Source organism: Geotrypetes seraphini, chromosome 13 (assembly GCF_902459505.1).
Source record: "Geotrypetes seraphini chromosome 13, aGeoSer1.1, whole genome shotgun sequence".
Lineage (NCBI taxonomy): Eukaryota > Metazoa > Chordata > Amphibia > Gymnophiona > Dermophiidae > Geotrypetes > Geotrypetes seraphini.
In genome coordinates, this window is record NC_047096.1 from 5929932 (window position 1) to 5957177 (window position 27246).

General features: G+C 43.7%; 2 protein-coding genes across 7 annotated transcripts in view; one reads left to right on the forward strand and one right to left on the reverse strand.

Moving 5' to 3' along the window:
* Nucleotides 1-27246, reverse strand: part of C13H1orf74 (chromosome 13 C1orf74 homolog) — a 56388-nt gene that overhangs the window by 6732 nt on the left and 22410 nt on the right. The window lies entirely within an intron of this gene.
* TRAF3IP3 (TRAF3 interacting protein 3) overlaps nucleotides 5336-27246 on the forward strand; it is a 41124-nt gene continuing 19213 nt past the window's right edge. For 2 of the 6 annotated variants that reach the window (XR_004536736.1, XM_033917715.1), the window contains exons 1-7: nucleotides 5754-5876; nucleotides 13722-14104; nucleotides 16270-16414; nucleotides 17650-17719; nucleotides 20258-20282; nucleotides 23594-23623; nucleotides 24955-25050. Coding sequence is in view for 5 of the 6 variants with exons in the window: in XM_033917715.1 (XP_033773606.1) it covers nucleotides 13775-14104; nucleotides 16270-16414; nucleotides 17650-17719; nucleotides 20258-20282; nucleotides 23594-23623; nucleotides 24955-25050 (696 nt within the window). In the remaining variant the exon portion in view is untranslated. Of the gene's footprint in view, nucleotides 5531-5753; nucleotides 5877-8417; nucleotides 8781-13721; nucleotides 14105-16269; nucleotides 16415-17649; nucleotides 17720-20257; nucleotides 20283-23593; nucleotides 23624-24954; nucleotides 25051-27246 lie in introns of those variants that run through there. The other 4 variants (XM_033917717.1, XM_033917716.1, XM_033917718.1 and 1 more) reach the window with 4 other exon arrangements.

Here is a 27246-nt window from a genome sequence, read left to right on the forward strand (position 1 = left end):
TTTGGACAGACAGACAGGATAAATAGGGGTTGGGGAGTTTCTAGCAGAGAGAATGATAGAATGGAGTTAGGAGTTGAAATCAGCCTTGAAAAAGTAGACTTTTTTTTTTTTTAATCAATTTTATTATTTTCCAATATGAACAGTGCAACATAAATATATACATCTGAAAAATATCAAACCATTGCAAAGCACTTTTGAACTACAGAAATTAAAAGATATCATTACCCCCCTCCCCCTCCCCCCATCCCTGTATAACTCAGAATGTATAACTCCCGGATGTGTATGGGAACGAAACCTAATTTAAAAGAGATATAAGACATAAATATATAACTATATATCTTAAATAGATGCAACAAAAGCTGCTAACTTAAATACCTTATTATTCCCCAAAATTCTGCATTCATTTTTTCAGATTTGGAACTAGAACACAGATTTGCCCACCAAAAAAGGAAAATTTAAAGTATCAGAACTCTTCCAATTTCTTGTTATCATTTGGATGACTTTTAGCTTGCATTTGAATATTGCTATAGGAGGAGCCTGACATAAGGATTCAGGCAGTCTGTTCCAGGCATATAGTGCAGCAAGACAGAAGGGATGGAGTCTGGAGTTGGCAGGGTACGGATTGGAGGGACTTATGAGATGAATAGAGTAGAGAATGACACGGGAATACATTTTTCCCCATCTCCGCGGGAACTCATTTTCCTGTCCCTGCCCCATTCCTGCAAGCTCCGTCCTCATCTGCACAAGCCTCAAACACTTTAAAATCCTAAGTAGCAACATTCTAGAGAGTTCAGATTGTGATGTCATAACGCCTCATTCCACCAATGCCTAAGCTCCGTCCTCATCTGCACAAGCCTCAAACACTTTAAAATCCTAAGTGGCAACATTCTAGAGCTCAGATTGTGATGTCATAACGCCTCATTCCACCAATGCCTAAGCTCCGTCCTCATCTGCACAAGCCTCAAACGCTATAAAATCATAAGTGTCCAAGGATTGTACGGTTAAGGCAGAGCTTGCAGAAATGGGGCAGGAACAGGACAAGAACTCGCTGGGAGGGCATGGGAAATTTCCTGTGGGGACGGGGGAAAAAATCATCCCCCCTGTCATTCTCTATCCACAAGGCCCTATTCTCTGGCTTTCCATTGTATCTCTCGTCCCCTCTCATGAGCTACAACCCAACTCATCACCTTTGTTCAACCCTTGAGACGTCACAAGAATATAAGAATTGCTGCTGCTGGTCCATCGTGCCCAGCAGTCCACACACGCGGCGGACCTCTGGTCAAAGACCAGCGCCCTAACTGAGACTAGCTCTACCAGCACACGTTCTTGTTCAGCAGGAACTTGTCCAACTTTGTCTTGAATCCCTGGAGGGTATTTTCCCCTATGACAGACTCCGGAAGAGCGTTCCAGTTTTCCACCACTCTCTGAGTGAAGAAGAACTTCCTTACGTTTGTACGGAATCTATCCCCTTTCAACTTTAGAGAGTTTCCTCTCGTTCTCCCTACCTTGGAGAGGGTGAACAACCTGTCTTTATCTACTAAGTCTATTCCCTTCAGTACCTTGAACGTTTCGATCAGTCTCCTCTTTTCAGGAGCAACGCGGGCCATTCAGCGCGGCTCTCTGCACTATAAACTGCTAGTGCAGTTTAATAGAAGAGAGGGTTTGTCTTTGCTTCTTGCCCTAATTTGATCTCTCCTTCTTCCTGCCCTATGTTGTCTGATAGGATGGCAGCCTTTCACTTCATGATTTTAGCCTGTAAACTGCTTTGCTGTAAACTTCACAAAAGGTGGTATAGCGAGTTCCCAAAATAGCATGAACATAAATGCCTGAAAACTATGTCTAAACTGGGAATTTAGACTCTTCTTATCTAAGGGGCTCAAGGCAGATTACAAATAAAAAGAATTGGAGACAATTTCCAGATATGTTTGCCTAGAAACATAAGAATACAGGGCAAGCAATGGCATCAAATGTCCATCAGATGTCACTAGATGACCAACTCCAAGGTTTATTGTGTCAACTTTTAGTCTCTCATTGTATTTATCTTACTTTTAGAGAATGACATGGGGACAATTTTTCCCCCCATCCACGCAAGAACTAATTTTCCCATCCCGTTGAGTTCTTTTCCTGTCCCTGCCCCATTCCTGCAAACTCCGTCCTCACCTACACAAGCCTCAAACCCTTTAAAATCCTAAGTAGCAACATTCTAGAGCTCAGATTGTGATGTCATAATGCCTCATTCCACCAATGCCTAAGCTCCGTCCTCATCTGCACAAGCCTCAAACCCTTTAAAATCCTAAGTAGCAACATTCTAGAGCTCAGATTGTGATGTCATAATGCCTCATTCTACCAATGCCTAAGCTCCGTCCTCATCTGCACAAGCCTCAGACATTTTAAGATCATAAGTAGCAACATTCTAGAGCTCAGACTGTGATGTCATAATGCCTCATTCCACCAATGCCTAAGCTCCGTCCTCATCTGCACAAGCCTTAAACACTTTAGAATCCTAAGTAGCAACATTCTAGAGCTCAGATTGTGATGTCATAATGCCTCATTCCACCAATGCCTAAGCTCCGTCCTCATCTGCACAAGCCTCAAACACTTTAGAATCCTAAGTAGCAACATTCTAGAGCTCAGATTGTGATGTCATAATGCCTCATTCCACCAATGCCTAAGCTCCGTCCTCATCTGCACAAGCCTCAAACACTTTAGAATCCTAAGTAGCAACATTCTAGAGCTCAGATTGTGATGTCATAATGCCTCATTCCACCAATGCCTAAGCTCCGTCCTCATCTGCACAAGCCTCAAACACTTTGAAATCCTAAGTAGCAACATTCTAGAGCTCAGACTGTGATGTCATAATGCCTCATTCCACCAATGCCTAAGCTCCGTCCTCATCTGCACAAGCCTTAAACATTTTAGAATCCTAAGTAGCAACATTCTAGAGCTCAGATTGTGATGTCATAATGCCTCATTCCACCAATGCCTAAGCTCCGTCCTCATCTGCACAAGCCTCAAACACTTTGAAATCCTAAGTAGCAACATTCTAGAGCTCAGACTGTGATGTCATAATGCCTCATTCCACCAATGCCTAAGCTCCGTCCTCATCTGCACAAGCCTTAAACACTTTAGAATCCTAAGTAGCAACATTCTAGAGCTCAGATTGTGATGTCATAATGCCTCATTCCACCAATGCCTAAGCTCCGTCCTCATCTGCACAAGCCTCAAACACTTTAAAAGCATAAGTGTTCGAGGCTTGTGCGGTTAAGGCAGAGCTTACAGGAATGGGGCAGAGACAGAGACAAAACTAATGGGGACGGGACGGGGAAATTGAGTTCCTGCAGGGATGGGAACAAATTTGTCCCCGTGTCATTCTCTAGTTTTCTTACTGTGTGAGAAGTGACCATCCACTCACTTTGTGTCCAGACTGCCTTGCTGTACATCTCGTAACTTAGGCCAGTTTCATATACCTTATTCAGTTTAGCCATCCATCTATTTATCCCAATGACCTTGTCCAACCATTTTATAGCTCTGTCATAGGCCTCTTTATTGGTTAGGGAGAGATATGAAAGGGGGGTCTTGTTATTTTGAATCACGGTGCATTTGCCCCTCTTGGCTACCACTTCTTGACTTGATGATTGCACCGACCTACACACGACGTTGGTTGTTTTATCCACTAAGGGCCTCTCCTATTAAACTGTGCTAGAGTTCCTATGAGTATTGGGAGCAGCTAAAAGGGGATTGAAGGGTATAGATAGAGGATTACTATGCAGGTCCTGGACCTGATGGGCCGCCGCGCGACCTCCGGTCTGACCCAGCAGAGGCACTGCTTATGTTCTTAAAAACCGCTAGCGTAGTTGAATAGAAGAGGGGGGTAAGTCTTTTGAAGAGGCTAAAAGGGACCCACTGTGAACTCAGCCTAGACCCACCCACCCTCCCCTCAACGCACCCATCCCATGGCTCCCATTACATATATAGACACACCCACCTATCACCTTCCACCTGTTGCCCATTCAAATCCAACCAACACAGAATAAAAGTATCTAAATTAAAAATATAATTCAGGAACCCCAATGCTATACCTTAAACTTATAATAATCCTACCCATCATGTGCTTTCCTATCCCAGTTACCAACCAGAACCTGAAAAACCCTTCCCAACACAGCTCCCACAACCAGAGAGGAATCTCCTTTTCCCCATACACCCCCACAACAAAAAAACATATCTATCACCCTCATAAAAGCCAGACTAGTAAATAACAAAGACATCATGCTAAAAGCCTCACAGATAAAAACGGGAAATATTCCTGACTACTAAAACCTGGCTTAAAGACAATGATAGTTACACCAGGTATATGTCTAGTCTAATCTAATCTTTGGTTTATATACCGAGTCTCTCCCAGTGGAGCTCGACTCAGTTCACATGTAATTAAGACTAGCGTACATAGCAGAAAACATAAGAGAAGGAAGAACTAAGTCTGTTGATGAGGCGGCCGTAGACTGCCACACTGAGGTAAAAACCCTAAACGAAGAACTAGTGCCAGTCAAAGAGATCAAATGCTATCCCCGCAAACACTTCTCTCCCTGGTTTACCGACGACTTAAGAACCAAGAAAAGAGAACGAAGGAAAGCAGAAAGCAAATGGTTCAAATCCAGATTTAACAGTGACAAGTCCAAATAGAAGGAACGGCATGAAGAATATAAAAAAGCCACCCTAGAAGCTAAAATGAAGCAGTGGTGTGGCGAGGGAGAGAGGCGCCTGGGGTGGTCGCTCTCCCTCTGATGTCACTTCTTATGCACAGCATCCAGAAGTGACATCGGCGGGAGAGCTAACGAAGAGGGCGTTGTTGACTGCCGTGTTTCAGGTACGGAGGAAGGGATGGGAGTGCATGGAGGGGAGGAATGGGAAGAGGCAGAGACGAGGAGGGTGCCAACGCCCCCATCAACTTGGCTCCCAGGGCGGACTGCCACCTCTTCCCCCCCCCTGAAAAGAAATACTACTCTGAACAACTATTAAAAAAACTCCCAATAGATCCAAAAACCTTTTCAAACTAACAACAAAAAATACAACTTCACTCAAGACCTCACTCAACAGTGAAACGCTCTGAAACTCTGCAGGGCAAATGACTAGTAAAAAAAAAAAAAAAAAGAGAATATTTGCACTTGTCTACCTATAAGGTCAGGTCTACTGGCATAAAGGATGTCAAAAAAATGGAGCCACCCAATTGGCTGCCAGCTGCACCTACTGGCTGCAACATCTGTGGGACTTTCTTGCAAGGCACCAGCAGCGCAGGTGCTGTAGAGCATGAGAGACAGAGAGAGAGAGGAACAAGCTTGTGTCGGTTTCCTGTTTCATATCTAGCAGAAGCAGCAGGAGCTGAAGAAACCGTTGAAGAGTAAGGCAGTCTCATGCAAGGCGGCAAGAGGCCCTTTTCTTGTCAAAACTTGGACAGCACCAAGCCCGGGCCCCTTCCAGGTCTGGAATAAAGTCCCATGTTGTTTCTAATGCACTGATGCAGTCTTCACATCTGCTGGTATGTGGCCTTGCCTTTGGGATGACTCTGGCTCCAGTTCTAGGGTTGGGAGGAAGGGGTTGAGGGCAGAGGGTTTGGTGAAATGTGGTACACGCTCGTGGATATGGAAAACGGAAGGTGTTAGGACACTGTCACTCTAAATGAGGGCCCTTCGCCTTATGCTGTATCTCTTGCAGTGTGCAAAGGAGAGATAAAGGCGGGGGGGGGGGGGGGGAAGTTGTGGGTTATGAAAAGCCTTCAGTAAAGAGTACCAGAGAGGCACAACTGCAGAATCTCATCAACCTTCACCAGTTTTTCATTTTAAGGAGCCGGGTTTGGTCATTCTTAGGAAGATGCAAGGCCTCAGGTAAATTTCATGGAGGTTGTGGGGGCAAACGGACAGAGTCGTAGCTGTTGTGAGCAGGAATGGAGAGAGATAGGAAGAGCGGACTCAACTAGGGGCCAGTCCGGGCTGTGTGTGAAAGGACTGAATGCGGAGACAGATCCACAGTTTGCTTTAGAGTTGACGTGAATGCCGTGAAGCTGGTTCTGAGGCATGTGGTTAGGGAACTGGAGGCGGAACGCAGCTTGTTCAGAACTCTGGCACCTCTACGGGCACATTTTTAAAGAAATGGCCCGCTTGCTTTCCACATCTGTACTTAATATGTGCCCCTGGGTCACCTTGCACTTAAGTCCGGGCTGCATTTGAGATCAAAAGCAGGAAAAAGGAAGACAAGACCCCCCCCCACGAGTGTAAAATGGGATCCAAAAAGTAGAGAAGGGACTCCAAAACCCAACCTGCATTTGAGATCTGCATTTCTCTAAGACACTGTATCTCAAACTGTGTGCCGTGGTACACTGGGGAGGAGGAGAGGTGCCGGTGCCCGCTGACTGCCTACAGGACATGCCTCTCATGGCGAGAGGCACATCCAGTAGGCAATCAGCGGGCGCAAGCACCTCTCTGGCCCTCTTCCCTGCTAGCACCCCCCACTGGCGTCTAAGGGCCCTTCTGGAGGGCCTTCGCGCATGCGCAGCAATCGACGTAATGACATCACACATGCACATGACATCATCATGGCGACATCTGCGCACTTCCGGGTGTAGTAAAAGTGAGCCAGGTATGGGACAATCAAGCCATTGTGACATCACTGATGAGGTTGGCTCTTATTGGTGAAATGAGGTATTATGACATCACAATGCCAGCTCTGGTTATCAGAGGCTGAGACTTTTCACACTATTTTTTTTATTCAGTTTTCTATACTGTTCTCCCAAGTAGAGAATGACACGGGGACAAATTTTTCCCCGTCCTCGCGGGCTCATTTTCCCATCCCGTCCCCACGAGTTCTTTTCTGCCCCTGCCCCATTCCTGCAAGCTGTCGTCATCTGCACAAGCCTCAAACACTTTAAAAACATAAGTGTTCAAGGCTTGTGCGATTAAGGCACAGTTTACATGAATGACAAAGACAAAGGGACAAAGACAGCGACATAACTCACGGGGAAAGAATGGGAAAATTGAGTTCCTACAGGGAATTTGTCTCCGTGTCATTCTCTACTCTACTGTATATCTTCCAGATCTGCAGCACAAGTATTTTAAGAGCTGGTCCTAGGGCACTGAGAGTCCCAACTGAGATACCCCTATCCGTCCTAGATCTCCAGCCCAGGAATATCACAGAGGAGGAGCAGTCACGGCCAAGGAGGAACCCAGTAAATGATGGCAGATAGAGACCCACACAGTTCATCCAATCTGTCTAACAAGGTGGCCAGAGCTGCACCCACCACTTTGTGCAGATGGTGGTGATTTCTGATTAAACACAGGTTGGAAATTTGCCATCATGACAATTAATTAATTAATGGCAGTTAAATACGATGCTGTATCAGGAAGGAGTAATCTCCGGGGGGGGGGGGGAATAGGGAAGGATCTAATGAAATGTAGAGGCCTCTGAAGGCAAATGTGAGGTGCTAGGGTCCACCTTGGGAGCCAGTGCCCAAGAAGAAGATCTGGGTGTCATTGTAGACAATACACTGAAACCTTCCACCCAAAGTGCGGCAGCAGCCAAAAGAGCAAGCAAGATTCTAGGAATTATTTAAAAAAGGGTTGGTAAACAAGACCAAGAATGTTATAATGCCTCTGTGACCTCATCTTGAATATTCTGATCAATTCTGATTGCTATATCTCAAAAAAGATATAGCGGAACTAGGAAAGGTTCAAAGAAGAGCGATCAAGATGATAATGAGGATGGAACTCTTCTCATATGAGGAAAAACTCAAGAGGTTAGGGCCCTTCAGCTTGGAGAAGAGACGGCTGAGGGGAGATGTGATTGAAGTCTACAAAATCCTGAGTGGTGTAGAACGGGTACATGTGGATCGATTTTTCACTCCATTAAAAATGACAAAGACCAGGGGACACTCGATGAAACTGCAGGGAAATACTTTTAAAATCAATAGGAGGAAATATTTTTTTCATTCTGGATCGCGTTGCCAGAATATGCGGTAAGAGTGGTTAGTGTAGTTGGTTTTTAAAAAAAAAGTTTGGACAAATTCTTGGAGGAAAAGTGTATAGTCTGCTATTGAGAAACCACTGCTTGCCCTGGGTCGGTAGCAAGGAATGTTGCTACTATTTGGGTTTTTGAGGTTTGTAACCAAGATGGGGCACCATGAAGATGGGATACTTGGCTAGATACACCATTGATCTGACTTAGTGGGCCAATTCTTATGTTCTTATGAGAATCACTCGGAATTAGGTTGCCACCGGCCTAGGTTCAGGTAACACTGAAAGGCATTCCTCCAGCCAGCCACAAGGTCTTACCCAACTGACAGACCAGAGATGTCACATGATCATTCTCACAGCATCAGAGGATTGTCAGATGAAGAGGAGAAGGAGGAGGAGGGAAGTCCTGCATGAACATTTCAAGTTGTATTTTCTTTGATTTTTTTTTTGACACACGAAGAATTTTGTCAAACAGCCAAGAAACTCTGACGGGTACAGATTGCAGTTAAGACACATACAATGAAGAAAGAGGGAAGAAAAAAATCATTTTCAAAGATCATACATGAATCGTAAGGCGACAAAAGAGAAACTCGGGCTTCAGGTCATGTGTGTGCTGTCACACGACCTTCAAACAACATATCCCATGCTCCAAGCAAAGTCGTGCAACCTGTTGAGTTTGTTCTACTTTACACAAACAAAAGAAGGAAACTCATGAGATTCCAACAGGGTGAAACCAATGAAGTGAATTTCTGCCCTTCAGCTGATGCGAAAATGCCATTTCTGGTGAGGACGGTGCTGGTTAGCTTAGCATGCAGGGTGGAAGGGGTAGGAGTTGGTGTAAAGAGTCCAAAGTCCAAAATTGCCAATTCTATACTTGTAATTTTGAATGTAGGTTTTCTGTAATCCGCTCCATACTGCAGCAAAAAAGTGGATTATAAATCTTGAAGTTATAGTCAATCAGGAGATACCCTTGGAGCAATGTTAGCTGTCAAAAATGGGAGTTCTTTATCCGTATTAACGTTGATGAGGGCAGGTTCCACTATACAATAAGCTAAGTGTTGCCTTCTTAACATATAACAGTTATCTTGCATATAATTGATCTAATGAATTGCAGTCAATGCATGTTTTAGGAACACATTTCCAGTTTTATTTACTTATAGTGATATAGTCATAATCATAAATTAATCAAAATAGATCAATTAATAAGTATTTTAGGCACATGCACGTTATGCACTTTACAATTTTGAGTCCACATATTTATTGCATTACAATTCAAAATGAAATCATAATTTAGTTTTGTTTACACACACGTAGGTATTATCTATTTTTTATTAAAAAAAAAAAAATTATAAAAATATTTCAGATTAGTAATTAATTAAACTAAGTAATTATTAAATTGATCAAAATAAATAAAGTATAAGTTTTTTAGTGGTAGGGGGTGGTGGACATAAATGATTACAACAGTATACAAGACAGGAACCTGGAGTGGTAGATATCATAAGAGGTTCCAAAGATTGAAGTCTGTATAATTTATGATATTTCCACCACCATTTTTCTCAAACACTTTAACACTCAATTAGGATTGTGATTGAATTACCTTTTTTAAATATCCATAATAATATTTTGATTTACATTTTTTAATTTAGATATTATGGTGGTGTTCATTTTTTAATTTGAATGGAGCTAGTTCCGATGATTTGATAACTTTATATATTCAATAAATTATCTTCCCTTTATCTAATTTGGTTAAAAATGGGAGGCACTGCAGGTATAAACGTCATAGCTGGAATGTAGAGTTAATTAACTAGAGATGCTCCCAAGGAGAGGTGGGGAATTTTATGTATTTATGGAGTAAACTGAGCTCTGGAACAACCTTACCTCCCCTCTTCGGAACTTGAGCTCTCTCCAAGTTTTCCGCAAACATCTGAAAACCTGGCTTTTCTCAAAAAATGTAAGTCTCCCTTCAACTTAGGAATCAAGGAAACTCTTATATCTTGGCATCCCAAGTCCTCTAAATTTTCTTCACACTTCTACTTCTAACCCTCTGTTGTAGTTCCTTCCTATTTCTCCTACTGTAAACCGCGTCGAGCTCTACGAACGTGGAGATGATGCGGTATACAAACCTAAGGATTAGATTAGATTAGATTAGATTAGTAATTGTAGGTGCTCTGAGAGGCCACACTTCACATTACTTTAAGGAACGATGCAAATTAGGCTCCGAGAATGCCAGCCTACAATACATAGGTCTTGAGAAATGAAGCTCATCAAATACGTTGTAGGAGATTCCTTTGTATTGGATTATCTTAACACATTTGTGATGAGCTTTTGAGAGCTATAGACTAATTTTTCCCCGTCTCCACGGGAACTCATTTTCCCATCCCGGCCCGCTAAGTTCTTTTCTTGTCCCTGCCCCTGTAAGCTCCGTCCTCATCTGCGCAAGCCTCAAACACTTTAAATTCATAAGTGCTCGAGGCTTGTGTGGTTAAGGCAGAGCTTACAGGAATTGGACAGGGACAGCGACAAAATTTGCGGGGACGGGACGGGGAAAAATTTGTCCCCGTGTCATTCTCTACTATGCACCTTCACCAGGTCATGCTTCCAAATCCTCTTGCCATGAGGCAGTACAAAAGGGTAGTTGGCGGTTGTTGATAACAACAACAACAACGGTGTGTGGAGTCAGCATTGGCTAGGATTACTGTTTATCTCCTGGACCTGGACTGGATTTTTAGGGATGTGTAGTAACCACACCTCCTAGTAAAAGCAAAGGTGCAGGTCCCATCATGCAATAGGGATAAGCCAGAACGGGCTCAGACAAGCCTATAGGACTTGGAGTCATTGTGAACTTGCTCTTCGTCTCACTGCTTTCTCTGTTTAGCTGAGATGGGAGTCAGCAGTTCCATAGGTACTGTATGTATCTTCACTGTCTTGTCCCCGTTCCAACCCCCTATCATTCTTTAAGAAGAGAGGGAAGAATCAGAGTATGAATGGGCCCAACCACTGACCCCAAGCCTTGCATTGAAGAATACTGGTGTAGAAGGACCATAATCGTTGTCATACTGGGACAGACTGGAGGTCCATCAAGCTCAGTATCCTGTTCCAACAATGGCCAACCCAGGTCACAAGTACCAGACAGAAACCCAAAGAGTAGCAACATTCCAGAGCTGAGATTGTGATGTCAAAATGCCTCATTCCACCAATGCCTAAGAGCCAACCTCAGCAGTGATGTCACAATGGCTTGATTGTCCTATTCTTGGCTCACATAGGAATTGCCATCCTGGGACAGACTGAAGGTCCATCAAGCCCAGCATCCTGTTCCAACAGTGGCCAACCCAGGTCCCAAGTACCAGACAGAAACCCAAAGAGTAGCAACATTCCAGAGCTGAGATTGTGATGTCATAAAGCCTCATTCCACCAATGTCTAAGAGCCTAACTCATCAGTGATGTCACAATGGTTTCATATAAGAATCAGTCTGAATGGGCCCAGCCACTGACCCTCAAGCTTTGCATATAAGAATGCTGATGTAGAAGGACTGAGGTTGAGATAGACACTAAAGAATGATACGGGAATGTTTTCCCGCAGTTATCCGCAGGGACGGGGGCAAATTCTGTCCCCATGTCATTCTCTAGCTCGCATAGATTCCTTGCAGTAAATTGCAGTATGTAAGACACTGTATTGTATTGTATTTTATTCTTGAAGAGAAACGTTTATTTAATCTATACAAGGATGGAGAAATAATGGAGAAAGGACTGGGGAAATACTGTATATTAAGGATCTGCTTCTTCTGAATGCCTGCTATGTTCAGTAGGATTGAGTCTCCCCAGCAGGTTTACAGAAAAGAAAAAAAAAACCCACCTCATAGTAGTGTTCCGAGTCGGAAGCGTGCCCCATGCGACACACCCTCTGGAGCTCTTATCCCGCCCACTGCATCACAGGCAATACAGTTCTGGAGCCCCTGCCTCCCTTGCGCCCTGTGCGGCCACACTGCTCGCATATAGCTTGCTGCAGCCCTGCACATACCAGTCTGGGTCCCTGAGATTTATAAGGGCTTTCTTTGAAAACCTGTCGAGAGAAGGAGGTCGGTGGTTCTTAGACCGTCCCCAATGGGAGATGTCATGAGAAGAACCAACCATTTCCCTCAAAGGTCGCTACTTCTTTCCTAATTCTGTCCTGGGAAGGTGGTTGAGGCCCTAGGTGGAAGTCCCCATGCTATGACAATTAGAAACATAGAAACATGATGGCAGATAAAGGCCAAATGGCCCATCCAGTCTGCCCATCCGCAGCATCCACTAGCTCCTCCTCTTCCTATAGGCTTAGGCTCTTAACATTTGCATCTCCTCTTCCTATAGGCTAAGGCTCTTTACACCTGCATTGTGAGGTCATAGAGCTTATGGTTATAGAAACATGATGGCAGATAAAGGCCAAATGGCCCATCCACAGCATCCACTATCTCCTCCTCTCCCTATTGGCTAAGGCTCTTAACATTTGCATCTCCTCTTCCTATAGGCTAAGGCTCTTCACACCTGCATTGTGAGGTCATAGAGCTTTATTGTTATAGAAACATGATGGCAGATAAAGGCCAAACAGCCCATCCATAGCATCCACTATCTCCTCCTCTCCCTATTGGCTAAGGCTCTTAACATTTGTATCTCCTCTTCTTATTGGCTAAGACTCTTAACACTTGCATTGTGAGGTCATAGAGCCTTATGGTTACAGACACATGATAGCAGATAAAGGCCAAATGGCCCATCCGCAGCATCCACTATCTCCTCCTCTCCCTATTAGCTAAGATTCTTTACACCTGCATTGTGAGGTCATAGAGCATTATGGTTATAGAAACATGATGGCAGATAAAGGTCAAATAGCTCATCCAGTCTGCCCACCCACTATCTCCTCCTCTCCCTAAGAGATTCCACATGCCTGGCCCATGCTTTCTTGAATTCAGACACAGTTTTGTGGGAGTTTTCACTTAAGATGCACAAATTTAGAAAAATCAAGAAGGGAGACTTGGTGAAGAGGGGGTTAAACTCACTGGAGAAGTACCTTGATGTCTGAAAGGAGATCTGGGGGAGCAATTGGGTGGATTTCCATGCAAGGAACGAATGTTTTGAGCTTCAGCAAGTATGGATTTCACAGGTGAACCCTTTTGTCTGTCAGAAAGCGTGCATGTTAAGGAAGGCAAGGAAGGGTACTGTTTCCCAAGGAATGTCTCATAAGAGGGTAGTAAAGCTAGAAACCCCAAGGCAGAGTGACTGCTGGATTGAACATTGTTTCCTCTCCCCCCCCCCCCCCCCAAAGCCAGGAAACATTATATAGTATGTGCTTCTCAAGGCATGTATATTTCTGTGGGGGAACGGGATGTTAGGATATAAGCAATGCATAGTGCTTAGACAACCCTCTCCAGAACCATGAACCAAATCAGACACTATGGCAGGGCCGGAGTTGGGGGGGAAGGGGGTTGGTGCCACCAGGGCAACTCCTCTAGACCCCAAAACTGAAGCATAAATCTCCTGGTCCTGCAAATTGCAGCACATATTCTGGGCCTATAAACTGACCCTTGGTTTGGGCAGACACAAGAAGTCTCTCCCCAGGATCTTCTCTGGCTTACAGTCCAGTGCTAATTTACAACCTCTAAAAAATACCTCCAAGACAGACAAAATTTGACTGGGTGAAATGACTCTTACATCATTCAAATAACAGGTTGTATTTCTCCTTTCTGCTAATAGGAAACAGATTGCTAACGTCACCCATTCAGAGGTTTATCCACAAAGGATAAACTATGATCAATAAGGGTTCCAGATCACCCCGGCATCATCCTTCAGAGAGCTACGACGACAAACGGGACCGAAGGCTAGCGACCCACGAGATCCTGCGAGGCCGCGTCAACGTGACCTCGTGTCGCCACGTGGGCAAATCTGTGAGCAAAGACCGCAGGAGCCAAGCCGGGAGCCCTCGGCTGCAGGAATTTTTCAAGAGGAGAAATCTGACCGCGGAGGATGAAGGAAGGAAAATCCGATTACTTTGCAGGACTCTGAAACCCCCTAGCCATGAAGGTGTTCTCAGAGACACGGCAGGATGGACGTTTCTGAGACCCACAGTAGTCCAAAAGGTAAGAAAGCTCCCCGACAGATTCTACTTAACTTACATGGAATCTATTGAACTGAAAGGCAATTATATGTGATGCATGTCAGAAGAATCAGTACCAGACCAAGTCACTTGTTGGCTATGGATACGAATAATCAGTAGTTAAGAAATGTTTCTGCTGTCTTCGAATGATTAGATCTCAACCATCATTAAATATTCTTATTCATTCGCTCGTTATTCCATGCTTGAATCACAGTAATTCACTATACGAAGGAATCACTAAGAAGGAAATAAAACGTCTTCAAATTATTCAAAACACGGCCATTAAAATTATTTCAAAAGCACCTCTTTTGATCAATGCTCACTGGCTTCCTATAGATCATCGAATTTCCTATAAAATAATGTTGCTGACTTACAAGACCAAAACTTCCGGCCAACCTGATTTCATTAACAGACTATTAAACCCCCATCCCCCCCCCCATCGTACTTTGCGTTCATCTAATCAAAACTATCCATCCCCTCTTTAAGATACATTAACACTATACGCACTAGCATTTTTTCTGTCACGACCCCTACCATCTGGAATTTAGCACCAAATTATATAAGAGAAATTACATCCCTTGATAAATTTAAAAGTAACTTGAAGGCTTTTCTTTTTAAAGACGCAATAGGTGTATAATAGTCCTTCTAAGGACGGTAATGGAAATCTGTTCCTTGCCATTTTTTAATCATTTTAGCTTATCTTACATTATTCTAGACCAGTGGTCTCAAACACGCGACCCACGGGCCGCATGTGGCTCTCCAGATTTTATTTGCAGCCCGCAGTCTGGACTGGATCATTATCTTCCTTTTGGAGCAGCAGCGTGTCTGGCCGGCTCGTTCCGTTCAAAGCCGCGGGTTGGCGGATCCTTGCGCTATCCACGGAAGAGCCAGCCAGACACGCTGCTGCTCCAGTGGCGTACCAAGGGGGGGGGGGCGGTCCACTGTTCTCCCTAGAGTGCGGCTCATCTAGAGCAGTGGTGCCCAACCTGCTTCCCTTCCCTTCTCAGGCCGGCACCGTGTTATTTGATCTCCCTGCTTCTCTTCAGGGCCGACCAACTCTCGCCGCCCGACGTCAGTTATGACGTCGAGAAGACGTTCTGGCTAGCCAATCGCTGCCTGGCTTCCTGGAACGTCCTTTCCGACGTTAGAATTGACGTTGGGCGGCGAGAGTTGGTCGGCCCATGGAGAAGAGAAGGAAGGAGATCTCGGCCTGTTCCCGATGGCGGCAGCAGCCTCTTCCCCAGCGGCGGTGGCATGGGGGAGGGCAGGAAGGAAGGAAGAAAGAAAGAAGGGGGGATAGAGAGCCAGAAACAAAGCAAAAAATGACACAGAATCAGAGAAAGACAGACATAGAAAAAGAAAGAAAAAGTTGGGGGAGGGAATGAGGTCTGGAGGAGAGGAAGCATACAGGAGACTGAAAGAAGGGAAGAAATATTGGATGCACAGTCAGAAGAATAAAGTGCAATCAGAGACTGATGAAATTACCAAACAAAGGTAGGAAAAATGATTTTATTTTCAATTTAGTGATTGAAATGTGCCAGTTTTGAGAAAGAAAAGATATTAAACTTTAAATGTGAGTGCTGCAGAAAAAATAGAGTACTTGGAGGGCCGCAGAAAAAATAGTTAATGTCTTATTAAAGAAATGACAATTTTGCATAAGGTAAAAATCTTTATAGTTTATATATCTTTCCTTTTAACTGTTAAAGGAAAGTTTTATAAACTATAAAGAGTTTAACCCCATGCAAAATTGTCATTTCTTTAATAAGACATTAACTATTTTTTTCTGCGGCCCTCCAAGTACCTACAAAGCCCAAATGTGGCCCCGCAAAGGGCTGTTCTAGACTATTTATATTTTTGTTCCCCTTCCTTTTGTTTTGGTTCTTCTCCCCCTCTTTCTCTTTATACAAATTGTATTTCTGCCCTTCTCCATGTTGTATCGGTAAGTTAAAGTTTGTCAGTGCGTTTGATTGTTTGTAATTTGTTTTTTAATGTACGTTCTTTTTATACTTTGTTTTTATATTATGTAAAACCGCTTTGAATTTTAATAAGGCAGTATATCAAACTTTTAAATAAACCTGAAACCTAAACCTGGTTTTTCCATAGGTTAACCTTTCAGGCCTTTTTCCCCCCCCTTCTCATTATTCTCAGCTATCCTTGGATACCAGCAAGTCCCTCTTCTGTTATCAACAAGCCCCACGCTCACTGAATGACATTTCCCGGAGCTTAAACGTTCATTCCTGTGACAGATCTAACATGCAGCCCATCACCAAAGAAGTTCCGAAACGAGACAGAGGTAAAGTCGGCTTCATGTTCCGTTGCGAGACATCTTGTGGTCTTAAGACTAGGAGCCGGGCAACTGAGATCTCAGTAAAAACAACATTCAGATAGCCTGCGGTCACAGCGAAGATTTTTTAAGTTCCCCTGAACTAACGCTGGGTTTTACTAAGCCGCGGTAGAGGTTTCTACCGCAGCCCCGGAGCACTAAATGCTCTGACACTGCTCAGAAGCTCATAGAATGCCTATGAGTGTCGGAACATTTAGCGCTCCGGGTCGCGGTAGAAACCTCTACTGTCCTTAGTAAAAGGAGCCCTAAGTTTACAGATTCTGACTTTGGGGTCTTTTTACAAAGCGGTGGCAACACGCGCTTACTGCAAGATAAAATCCACTACCGTGGGGAGCACTCAGGAATTCCGTGGTAGTACTGGCATCTGCGCATGCTTAGCGCGTGAACCCTTAGGTGCATATTTTATAAATGGCGTCTCAATTGTAGGTGGCAGTAGGGCATGCTACCACTGTCTAACCAGCCAATCAGGACACACGTTTGGGTTTTTTTTTTTTTTTTAAAACACCCTGAGGCAGGCCGTCTACACCGTAGGCATCTGTCGCAGTTGAGGGAGATGCATAGGGATTCTTAAGCTCGCACAATGGCTAGGCGTGGATATGGTTTCACCCGGAAGTGGCCTTAGGCGAGCTTAGATGGCCCTACGCATCTCCCTAAGGGCCTCAATAGGCGCCTGGATTGTAGGCCAACAAAAAGCCGGTCCATTTTATGGAGCCATGTGGTAACCCTAGTCCTTAATCTCTCAGTTTCAGTCTCATTCAATGTCCACTTTACCCCAAATAGTCAGGCTCTTCCTCCCCAGCAGGACAACTCAGGACGGCAGCTTGTCCACGCACTCGCCAGGCAAATATCCCACTGAGCTTTTCTCCAGCTGCCAGACCAGATCTAGGGTAGGACCTTCCAGTCCATCTGTCCCTCAAAGGTACAGTTCCTCTCACCCATCTCTGAGCTGAACAGGTCTCTTCCCTGTTCCCTCACGGGGGCAGTTTTCTCACTTTTTCCTTTCCTTGGAGCCTCTGTATTTTGGCCTCTGCTGTCCCGGAGAGGTCAGTTGGTAACAGCAGCCCCAGCAGGATACTGGGCTTGCTGGTCCTTCGATCTGTCCCAGTATGGTAACTCTTATGTTATAATACATGAACTGTAAAATCTTGCTTGATCATGACTGGATTTCCACTTGCATTCTACAGGCACTCAGACATTAAACGAGTCCAGGCAGAATGGGATTCATATCATGAGAAACTCAAGTCAGCAAACGGAGTATGTATTTAGTTTTTACTCTTTTTTTAAATTTCATATTAATGTCTCTTGGCTAGAAATAGGTTCCGTAATCCTCCCTTCAAGAGCAGAAGATGTGATATCTTCTTCACCTCAGAATGGTTCTGCTAGCCAAAGGGGCCAGTGAGCCTTCAGTTTTCACAGGCCTGACTCAAACGTCAGCTATCCTGAGTCACTGCAGAATTCAACCTTTGATCAAGGACAACCTTTTTTTTTTTTCTCATTTTCACTTTTCAAATTTATATTCCACAAGATTATAAAGCAAACTCAGAAAACACAAAAGGAAATACATAATGAGAGCAAAAAGCCAGATTTCTGCAAATAATAATAAATTATTACTCATAATGACTGATGTTGCCATTCAACAAATAACGTATAATTGGAAAAACCGGAGTAGATTAAATTATAATTTCTGGTGGAATTCCTTATGTCATGTTTATAAAATGGAGAGAGTTATTGCAATACAGCGGGGATGTTTTAGGAAATTTCAAGATGTGTGGGAGCCATTAACAAAGTATTGTACTGAGTACCGTAGATGTCATTGTTTCCCTTAAATTTACGAGTTCAATGATAAGGGGAGAGGAGGGTAATTTTATAATTACATATTGCATAGGATATTTGATTATAGGATAAGAATGGGGGAAGGATGGGTGATAAGGGTATATTATTTGTATCATTGATGATTATTAAGTGATTTATTTATTGTTAATTTGTTTGGAAATATTGTCACACTTATTGTAAGACTGAAAATGAATAAAGAATTTAAAAAAAAACACAACAATTAGTATCAATAGAACAGAATAAGCCCACGTCTGGGGGAAATCCACCAGAATGTAAGGAAGAATTGATTGGATATTACTCTCTATGCCAAAGTCCAATGTAGTTGTCCTTATACTGATACACCCAGCTGTGCCTGCCTTTTGTGTGTGTTGGTCACATCCAGATTGGATTATTGCAATGCTGTTTATGTTGGTCTTCCAGAATCTTCACTTAAAATATTCTTATTCTTATTTATTTTATTCATTTAAAAAATTTCCAGACCACTTAAACCTAAGTGGTTTCCACACAAAACATACATAATATTTCATCATATGATATAGTTCACATATACGGGGTCTTTTACTAAAAAGCCCATTATATTCTACGTCTTGTCGATCCGTCCTTGTAAGTCTCCCCTTTGTTTTTAATATTGTAAAACGCTTAGAATTCATGATAGGTGTTTCAACAAATTTTAATAGAACTTTTTATTAATAATAAATAATAAAACCCCCATTATTTCTTATAGCATTTATAATCTAAAAAAAATATAAACATAAAATCAAACTAAAAATCCCTTCATGCCACTCGTAAGCAGAAACCCTTCAAAAAAATATCAGAAGTACGAAACCATCAGAGTTCTCTTCAATATGTGTCAATATTTGCATGCACTGCTTTCATTGTATGCTAATAGATCTCATGCATATTCATTGGGGAAATCCTGAAAACCCGACTGGATTGCGGCCCTCGAGGAGGGACTTTGACACCCCTGCCTTAGCTAGTCGATTCGATCACGTGACTCCACTGCTAAAAGAACATCACTGGTTAACTATTAACTATTAAATATCGCATCCACCATAAGATCAGTGGCGTGGTAAAGGAGGGGGGCAGGGAGGCGGACTGCCCCGGGCACTAAGTCGGTGGGGATACTGACACCTCTCCACCCCGCCACACCATGCCATGCTCGCGCCATCCCTCTCCTCCCCACCCTGTACTTCTGTATTAGCCTCGCTAGTATGAGCAACTTTTGCCTGTTGCTCGCGCCAGCCTGGTTTCCCTCTGAATCACTTCTGGGTCAAGGGGCCAGGAAGTGACATCAGAAGGAAATCCAACACAGGCGTGAGAAGCATGCTGCAGCGCACTGGCGAAGATTAAGAGGCATGGGGGAGGGAGAGCACAAGTGTGGAAGGGGGGTGTGAGAAGGGGCGGGGTGCGGAAGGAGTAAGGGTGCAGAGAAGAGAGCGTGGGGGGGCCACAGGGGGGATGCCACTGCCCCGGGTACTCATGAAGACCTATTTATTCCAGCATGCATTCTCAGGGGACTCTTAGCCAATCAACCCCTCCCCCTTTTATGAAGCCGCATTAGGCTTTTTTATCGCCAACTACGGCGGTATTAGCTCCAACACTGATAGAATTCCTATGAGCATCAGAGCCGCGGCCTTTGATTTAAAAAAAAAAAAAAAGCCTAATGTGACTTCCTAAAAGGGGGAGGGGGAGGTAAGAGTGGTTCTTATCAGTTATGGCATCTGAATTGTAAATCTGCGTGCTTTTCCTTAATTTAAATTGTAGTTCCATTCTCTTTTATAATTTGTTGCACACTGCCCTGATGGTTAAGCAAAGTCCATATTAAACATTAAATATTATACAGGACTTATCCACCTACCCTGCTTCTTACTGATTATCAGCCATCCAAGTCTATTCAGAAACAAACTTTTCAAATGGAATGAATCATAATTCAAGAATGTCCTTTCTGTTCTGTTTCAGCCATGGAACTGCAGTGCTGGATAAGGTAAGACCAAGGATCAGGCGGGGACAGAAAGCTGGTTACACTTACCAGAGGTGCCATTGAGCTCTGCTGCAGAAAAGTAAGGTGGCAATAAATGGTTAGAAACCAACCCAGAGGCTAAGCAGGGGTTAACCATAGGCAGACCACCGCATACAGCCTGTGATCAGTCCTTTCCCGATTTCCACATCTATCACACCCAACCTCAGCCCTTATCTGTCGCCTCCACCTGCTCTCAAGGAAGCAGAAAGTACAGAAGCAGAGACCAGAGTTTCTAAGTCAAGTCGAATTCAAATTTGATGTGCTTTTCCATTCGGAAGACCTTTTAGGTGGTTTACAATATCTAAAAATTAAAAGAATACTTCAAAGAACCCCAAAGTTTGATAGGAAAGAGAAATTTTTAAAAAAGGAGCATAGAGTCACATGCAAACTAAACTTAGATAAGTACGGTGAGCAAATCCACCAACAGCTCTGTCACTGATATCTCAGTCTCTCCCATCCATTCATTTCATTAGCTTTCTGGCGTTCCGAAGTAACCCTTCCCCATCTTATTCCATTAGCAGAGGATCTACCGGACCTTTGGCTTTTCACCCATTGTCTTATAACTAAAGTCCCACACGCGCACACACACAAACACACACACTGGTAAGTGGTTTACACGCATGCTCACGCACACAGTGGTAAGTGGTTTATATGCACAAACACACACACACACACAGTGGTAAGTGGTTTATATGCACAAACACACACACACACACACACAGTGGTAAGTGGTTTATATGCACAAACACACACACAGTGGTAAGTGGTTTATATGCACAAACACACACACACACACAGTGGTAAGTGGTTTATATGCACAAACACACACACACACAGTGGTAAGTGGTTTATATGCACAAACACACACACACATAGTGGTAAGTGGTTTATATGCACAAACACACACACACACACACACACACTGGTAAGTGGTTTATATGCACAAACACACACACACACACACACAGTGGTAAGTGGTTTATATGCACAAACACACACACACACAGTGGTAAGTGGTTTATATGTACAAACACACACACACACAGAGTGGTAAGTGGTTTATATGCACAAACACACACAGTGGTAAGTGGTATATATGCACAAACACACACACACACACACACACACAGTGGTAAGTGGTTTATATGCACAAACACACACACACACACACACAGTGGTAAGTGGTTTATATGCACAAACACACACACACACACAGAGTGGTAAGTGGTTTATATGCACAAACACACACAGTGGTAAGTGGTATATATGCACAAACACACACACACACACACACACAGTGGTAAGTGGTTTATATGCACAAACACACACACACACACACACACAGTGGTAAGTGGTTTATATGTACAAACACACACACACACACACACAGAGTGGTAAGTGGTTTATATGCACAAACACACACAGTGGTAAGTGGTATATATGCACAAACACACACACACACAGTGGTAAGTGGTTTATATGCACAAACACACACAGTGGTAAGTGGTATATATGCACAAACACACACACACACACAGTGGTAAGTGGTTTATATGCACACACATGCATGCTCACACACAGAGTGGTGAGTGGTTTATATGCACAAACACACACACACACACAGTGGTAAGTGGTTTATATGTACAAACACACACACACACAGAGTGGTAAGTGGTTTATATGCACAAACACACACAGTGGTAAGTGGTTTATATGCACAAACACACACACACACACACAGTGGTAAGTGGTTTATATGCGCAAACACACACACACACAGTGGTAAGTGGTTTACATGCACACACATGCATGCTCACACACAGAGTGGTGAGTGGTTTACAAATGCACACACAACACTGGTTAGTGGTTTATGTATTATACAGCAGAGGTTTATACTGTGGCCTGGAGTGCTAAATGCTCATAGAATTCCTATGAGTGTCACAGCATTGCCACAGTAGAAACCTCTACCACGGTGTAGTAAAAGATAGTGTTACCAGATGTCTGGGAAAACCCGGACATATCCTCTTTTTTAGAGGACTGTCCAGGCTCCAACATAGATGTTCCAAAATCCGGCATTTATCTGGATTTTGGAAATCCCCCGAAGAGCTCCAGCTGCATTTGGAAAGCTTCTGAGCATGTGTGACGTCTCACACATCCGTACATGCTCCGGGCCCTCCAGACTTGGCTGGAGCTCATCCCGACGAAGAGAGGAGGCAGGGGGCAGGGTCAGATGTCCGGGGTTTCCTGGAGAAAAATATGGCAACCCTGTAAAAGAGGGTCTAAGTGTTTTTGTACCTGAGTCATGGGTTGAAGTGAGTTGGGTCATAAAACTTACAGTGCTCACATGAAAATATGGTGAGCAAATGTGAAAATATTTAGGTCGTCTGTGGCACTGTAAACAAATGCAGCTGAGTCTTCACAGACTGGTAGTCTGCCGGGTCAGTAATAGAGAATGGCACGGGGACAAATTTTTCCCCGTCTCCGTGAGTTCATTTCCTGTCCTTGCCCCATTCCTGCGAGCTCCATCTTCACCTGCACAAGCCTCAAACACTTTAATATCCTAAGTGGCAACATTCTAGAGCTCAGATTGTGATGTCATAATGCCTCATTCCACCAATGCCTAAGCTTCGTCCGCATCTGCACAAGCCTCAAACACTTTAATATCCTAAGTGGCAACATTCTAGAGCTCAGATTGTGATGTCATAATGCCTCATTCCACCAATGCCTAAGCTCCGTCCTCATCTGCACAAGCCTCAAATGCTTTAAAATCATAAGTGTTTGAGTCTTGTATGGTTAAGGCAGAGTATGCAGGAATAGGTCAGAGACAGCGACAAAACTCACAGGGGCATGACAGGGAAATTGAGTTCCTGTGGGGACGAGGACAAATTTGTCCCTGTGTCATTCTCTAGTTCGTAGCCTTTCAATTTCCAGCAACTGGATTCAAAAATCAGCCCTCCAAGGTCAGAGAGTCACTGTTGAATGTGTCCTTTATTAGGGTTGCCATATTTTTTCTCCAATAAAAGAGGACATGTGGTCCCATCCTGTTCCCACACAAACTTTGTCTCTTTGGGGCAGTGGGGGTTCTGGCAACCTGCTCAAGGTCGTAAGGAGAAGTGTGGGTTGGAATCTACCTCTTATTTGTAACTCACCCACCATGGCTCAATGAGCACTTGGGCATGAAATGAACTCACACTTTGTCCGCAGACCCATATGAGCTATAACCTATTTCCCTGCCATGCAAAAAGCAAATATGCATCATTCTCCCTTTTTTCTAGGAAATATTCCAGCTTTCTGAATACCTCAAAGTAAGTCTTGAAGCGTAATTATTTTTCACTTTATGTATATTTATTTACAGACCACCAGCCTAATGTTCTAGAATTACACAGAATGATGTAGAGCAATATCACTGCATCTGTATTTGTACAGTTTGTGCCTCTCTTGATTAAGTTTTAATAGGCTGCTAATAATGATTTATTTCCAGGGGATATCTTCTTGGATAGTATGCTATGTTATATGTAGTCTTATCCTGCCGAATCCTCACAGATCAGAGCTCTGGGCAGGCTACAATTGACTTGGATATTACATAGAGGTGGTAGAGGCAAAGACTATCTGATCTCAAGAAAGTGTGGGACAGGCACGTGGGGGATGTCTTGGGGAGAGGAGGAGATAGTGGATGGGCAGACTGGATGGGCCATTTGGTCTTTATCTGCCATCATATTTCTATAACCATAAAGCTCTATGACCTCACAATGCAGGTGCAAAGAGCCTTAGCCTGTAGGAAGAGGAGATGCAAATGTTAAGAGCTTTAGCCAATAGGGAGAGGAGGAGATAGTGGATGCTCTGGATGGGCCCTTTGGCCTTTATCTGGGATCATGTTTCTATGTTTCTATAATCATAAAGCTCTATTTCCGCATTATGTTTATTTTTTTAAAAACTTTATATACTGCCAAATCTTTCCGAATCAGGGTGGTTTACAAAATAAATTCAAACATAAAAAGGAACAGGAACTCCATTAAAAATAGGACAGACCTAACACATACTTACGAAGAATCTATTTACACTCCCAATCTATCATATTAATAGCATTAATGGCCGATAGTGAGGGGTACTGACACCTATTTACTAGGCGGTCGGGCTCCTGTTCTAAGCATGCCCTAATCAGCACATGGTGACAAAGCTACGCTAACCGACTAGCGCTAGGCATTCATGCCGTCCACCCCTAGCACTAAATTCTCTTTTTTAGCATGTAGGTAGCGTGTCTAAGACAAAAGTAGCACAGGACGCCTACGTGCAGCTCAGCTTAGTAAAAGGCATTCATGGTTTTAATTCTATAATCCACAGAGAGCTGGATTCAGAAAATAACACCAAATAAATTATTATTTCCCCCCCCCCCTTTTACAAAACTGCAAAAGCGGTTTTTAGCACCAGCTGGCAGGCTGAATGCTCTGCGCCGCTCCCGATGCTGATAGGGCACCTCTCTCCCTCACTCCGCCACTGGCAGATTATCCCTTCTGAGGAGGTAGCTGGAGAGCTTGCATTTGTTAATTCTTCCGCCCAATGTCAGTGAGTTATGATTTAGGGAATGACGGTGGAATTCATTGTAGGTACTAACCCAATGCCACTCTGGATTGTGCAGGAAGCCCTTCATCGAGAGCAGAAGCTGAAACAGAAGCTGGCGGTCCTGCAGGAGCTCCTTGCTGTATTGGTCCAGGCGGCAGAGAAGTCATGGAAGGTACTGAACCCCAGTTTCCATTGCAGTGCTCTCTTTGAGCTTGTCTAAACTCAGGTGCCAGTGAGCCAAATAGCTGAAATGGTCATGGCCCAAACATACCAAGTCACACAGACATGTGACACCCATTTAGGCCCCTTCTCCTGTTCTCACACCTAAATGCCCTTGACACATACATGTTAACTCACAGCTGTTCCTCACATTTCTTTCTCTCTCCCCTTCCTTTTTCCCCTTCCATGGCTCAGTCCCCCCCCCCCCACACACACACACCTTGCAGCCTTGTCTTTTTAACTGCCAGCATTGACGACAAGCTGCACAGGCCCTTTCCCTCAGCAAGTCTTAAGAATATAAGAATATTCTAAATGAGCCATAACTCCTCCTAGGCACCTTAGCATCCTTCTAGCTTTCGCCGTCACCTTTTCAACCTCTTTGGCCACCTTTCAACCTGTTGTTGAGAAAAGTCCCAGCCCCCATATTTGTTCAGGATGCAAATTTCTTATTCTAATGTGGAAATATGCACTTCAAAATAGTAGGAACCAACTTCTCTCTTGTCCTGAGACTAATCTCAACTCTATGAATATTTATGATCACACTCAAGACTGCCAGGAATCCAAACAGCTGTAGGCCCTGATGTCATTACAATAAAAGCCTACGGAGATGGTTCCTACACTGCCTTCTCTATCTTCCTCCCACACACACACACGCTGTTCCACTTCCTCCCTCAGACCTGCCATCAAAGAGACCGTAAGGTGGGGCATCAGACTGACTGCCATCCAAACATGAGGCTACAGGCTAATGTTTTAGGAGCTTGAAAATACAGAAGCAGAGCCTAAGACTGCTTTTGAGCAAAGGACTGCTTCAGAAAAAGCCCAGACTTTGCATAAAATCCAATCTTCCCCCTTATAAATTGCCCTAGATATGGTGCTTGCACCCAGGGCTGGCCCAAACCTACTTCACCTCTTTGACAATTAACTATTTATATATAACACCCCCTACTTCTAGGTCCCTCTTACTTCTCCTACTAAACCTGCCATCCTCAAAATACCCCATCACTTCTCCATGCCCCTCCCCTACCTCTTTGATCTGTCGCCTTGAGCCTGTATAGGTATGTGCGTCTCACAAATGGAAGATTAGATTAGATATGTCATATATGTTTTTTATGATTTTTGTTGATTTTATTGAATAAATTCCCCTGGTTTTGTTTTGTTTTATCCATGTATATTCGGCAGATAGACCGGAACAAAGGCATACAACATTATTTAAAAAATACTAGAGCCAGCTCAGTGGCAGTGTTTTCTTGTTCCATGTGAAGAATCTGGATTAGAGAGTTGCTTGGGGACAGAAATCCTGCCCGTCCCCACCAATGTCCCCGCCAGAATCTCCTCCGTCCCCGTGAGGAATCTCTTCTGTCCCCATAAAAAGCAGCAATTACTTCTGACAGTTTTGATTTTTTTTTTAAGTCTTAGTTTATTTAAACCAACAATAAAATACAATATAAAACAAATAACGAACAGAAATAAGAGATGCATACATCACAGAAAGAATTAGAATAGACATTAGGTCATGTGACTGTAGGGTCGACCATTTCTTGTTAAAAGAAATAAGAGTTGGATTTTTTTTTGGCAATATAAAGCTCATATCTGTAGAGCAAACAAATCTCGTTCCACCATCTGGCATAGGTAACTTGTGAGAAGTCCTTCCAAGATCCACAAATGGTTTTTAATGCAGCAATGAGTAAAGAATCAAACAATACAGCATCAACATCATTTAAAGCAGAATTGAGAGAGGCACTTTTCAGGACAATGGTTGCATAAGAAAAGTGTGCCAAAACTGAACTGGAAACCCCAAAACAAACTCAGCAAGTTCTTCATTTTTACTAAATACAATTGGTAGCATGAACTTGGCCCCCCCTGAAAATGAGCATCTCCCTTGTGTGTAGCTGGGGGGACATTTTGTTTTTCCATCATCTTGGTCCCAGTTTCTGCTTTTGGCTATCTTCTACTAATTCTCTTTCCAGGCCTTGGGAATCCCGGTTCCATCCCCAAGGGAGTCCCATGAGCCTGGGGGGGGGGATCCTCACGGGGGTCTCGTAGACCTGGGGTGATCCTCATGGGAGTCCCGTAGACCTGGGGGGGATCCCTCCGGGAGTCCCACCGGACCCGCGGGATTCCCGCAATCCCCATTCCCGTGCAGACTTCT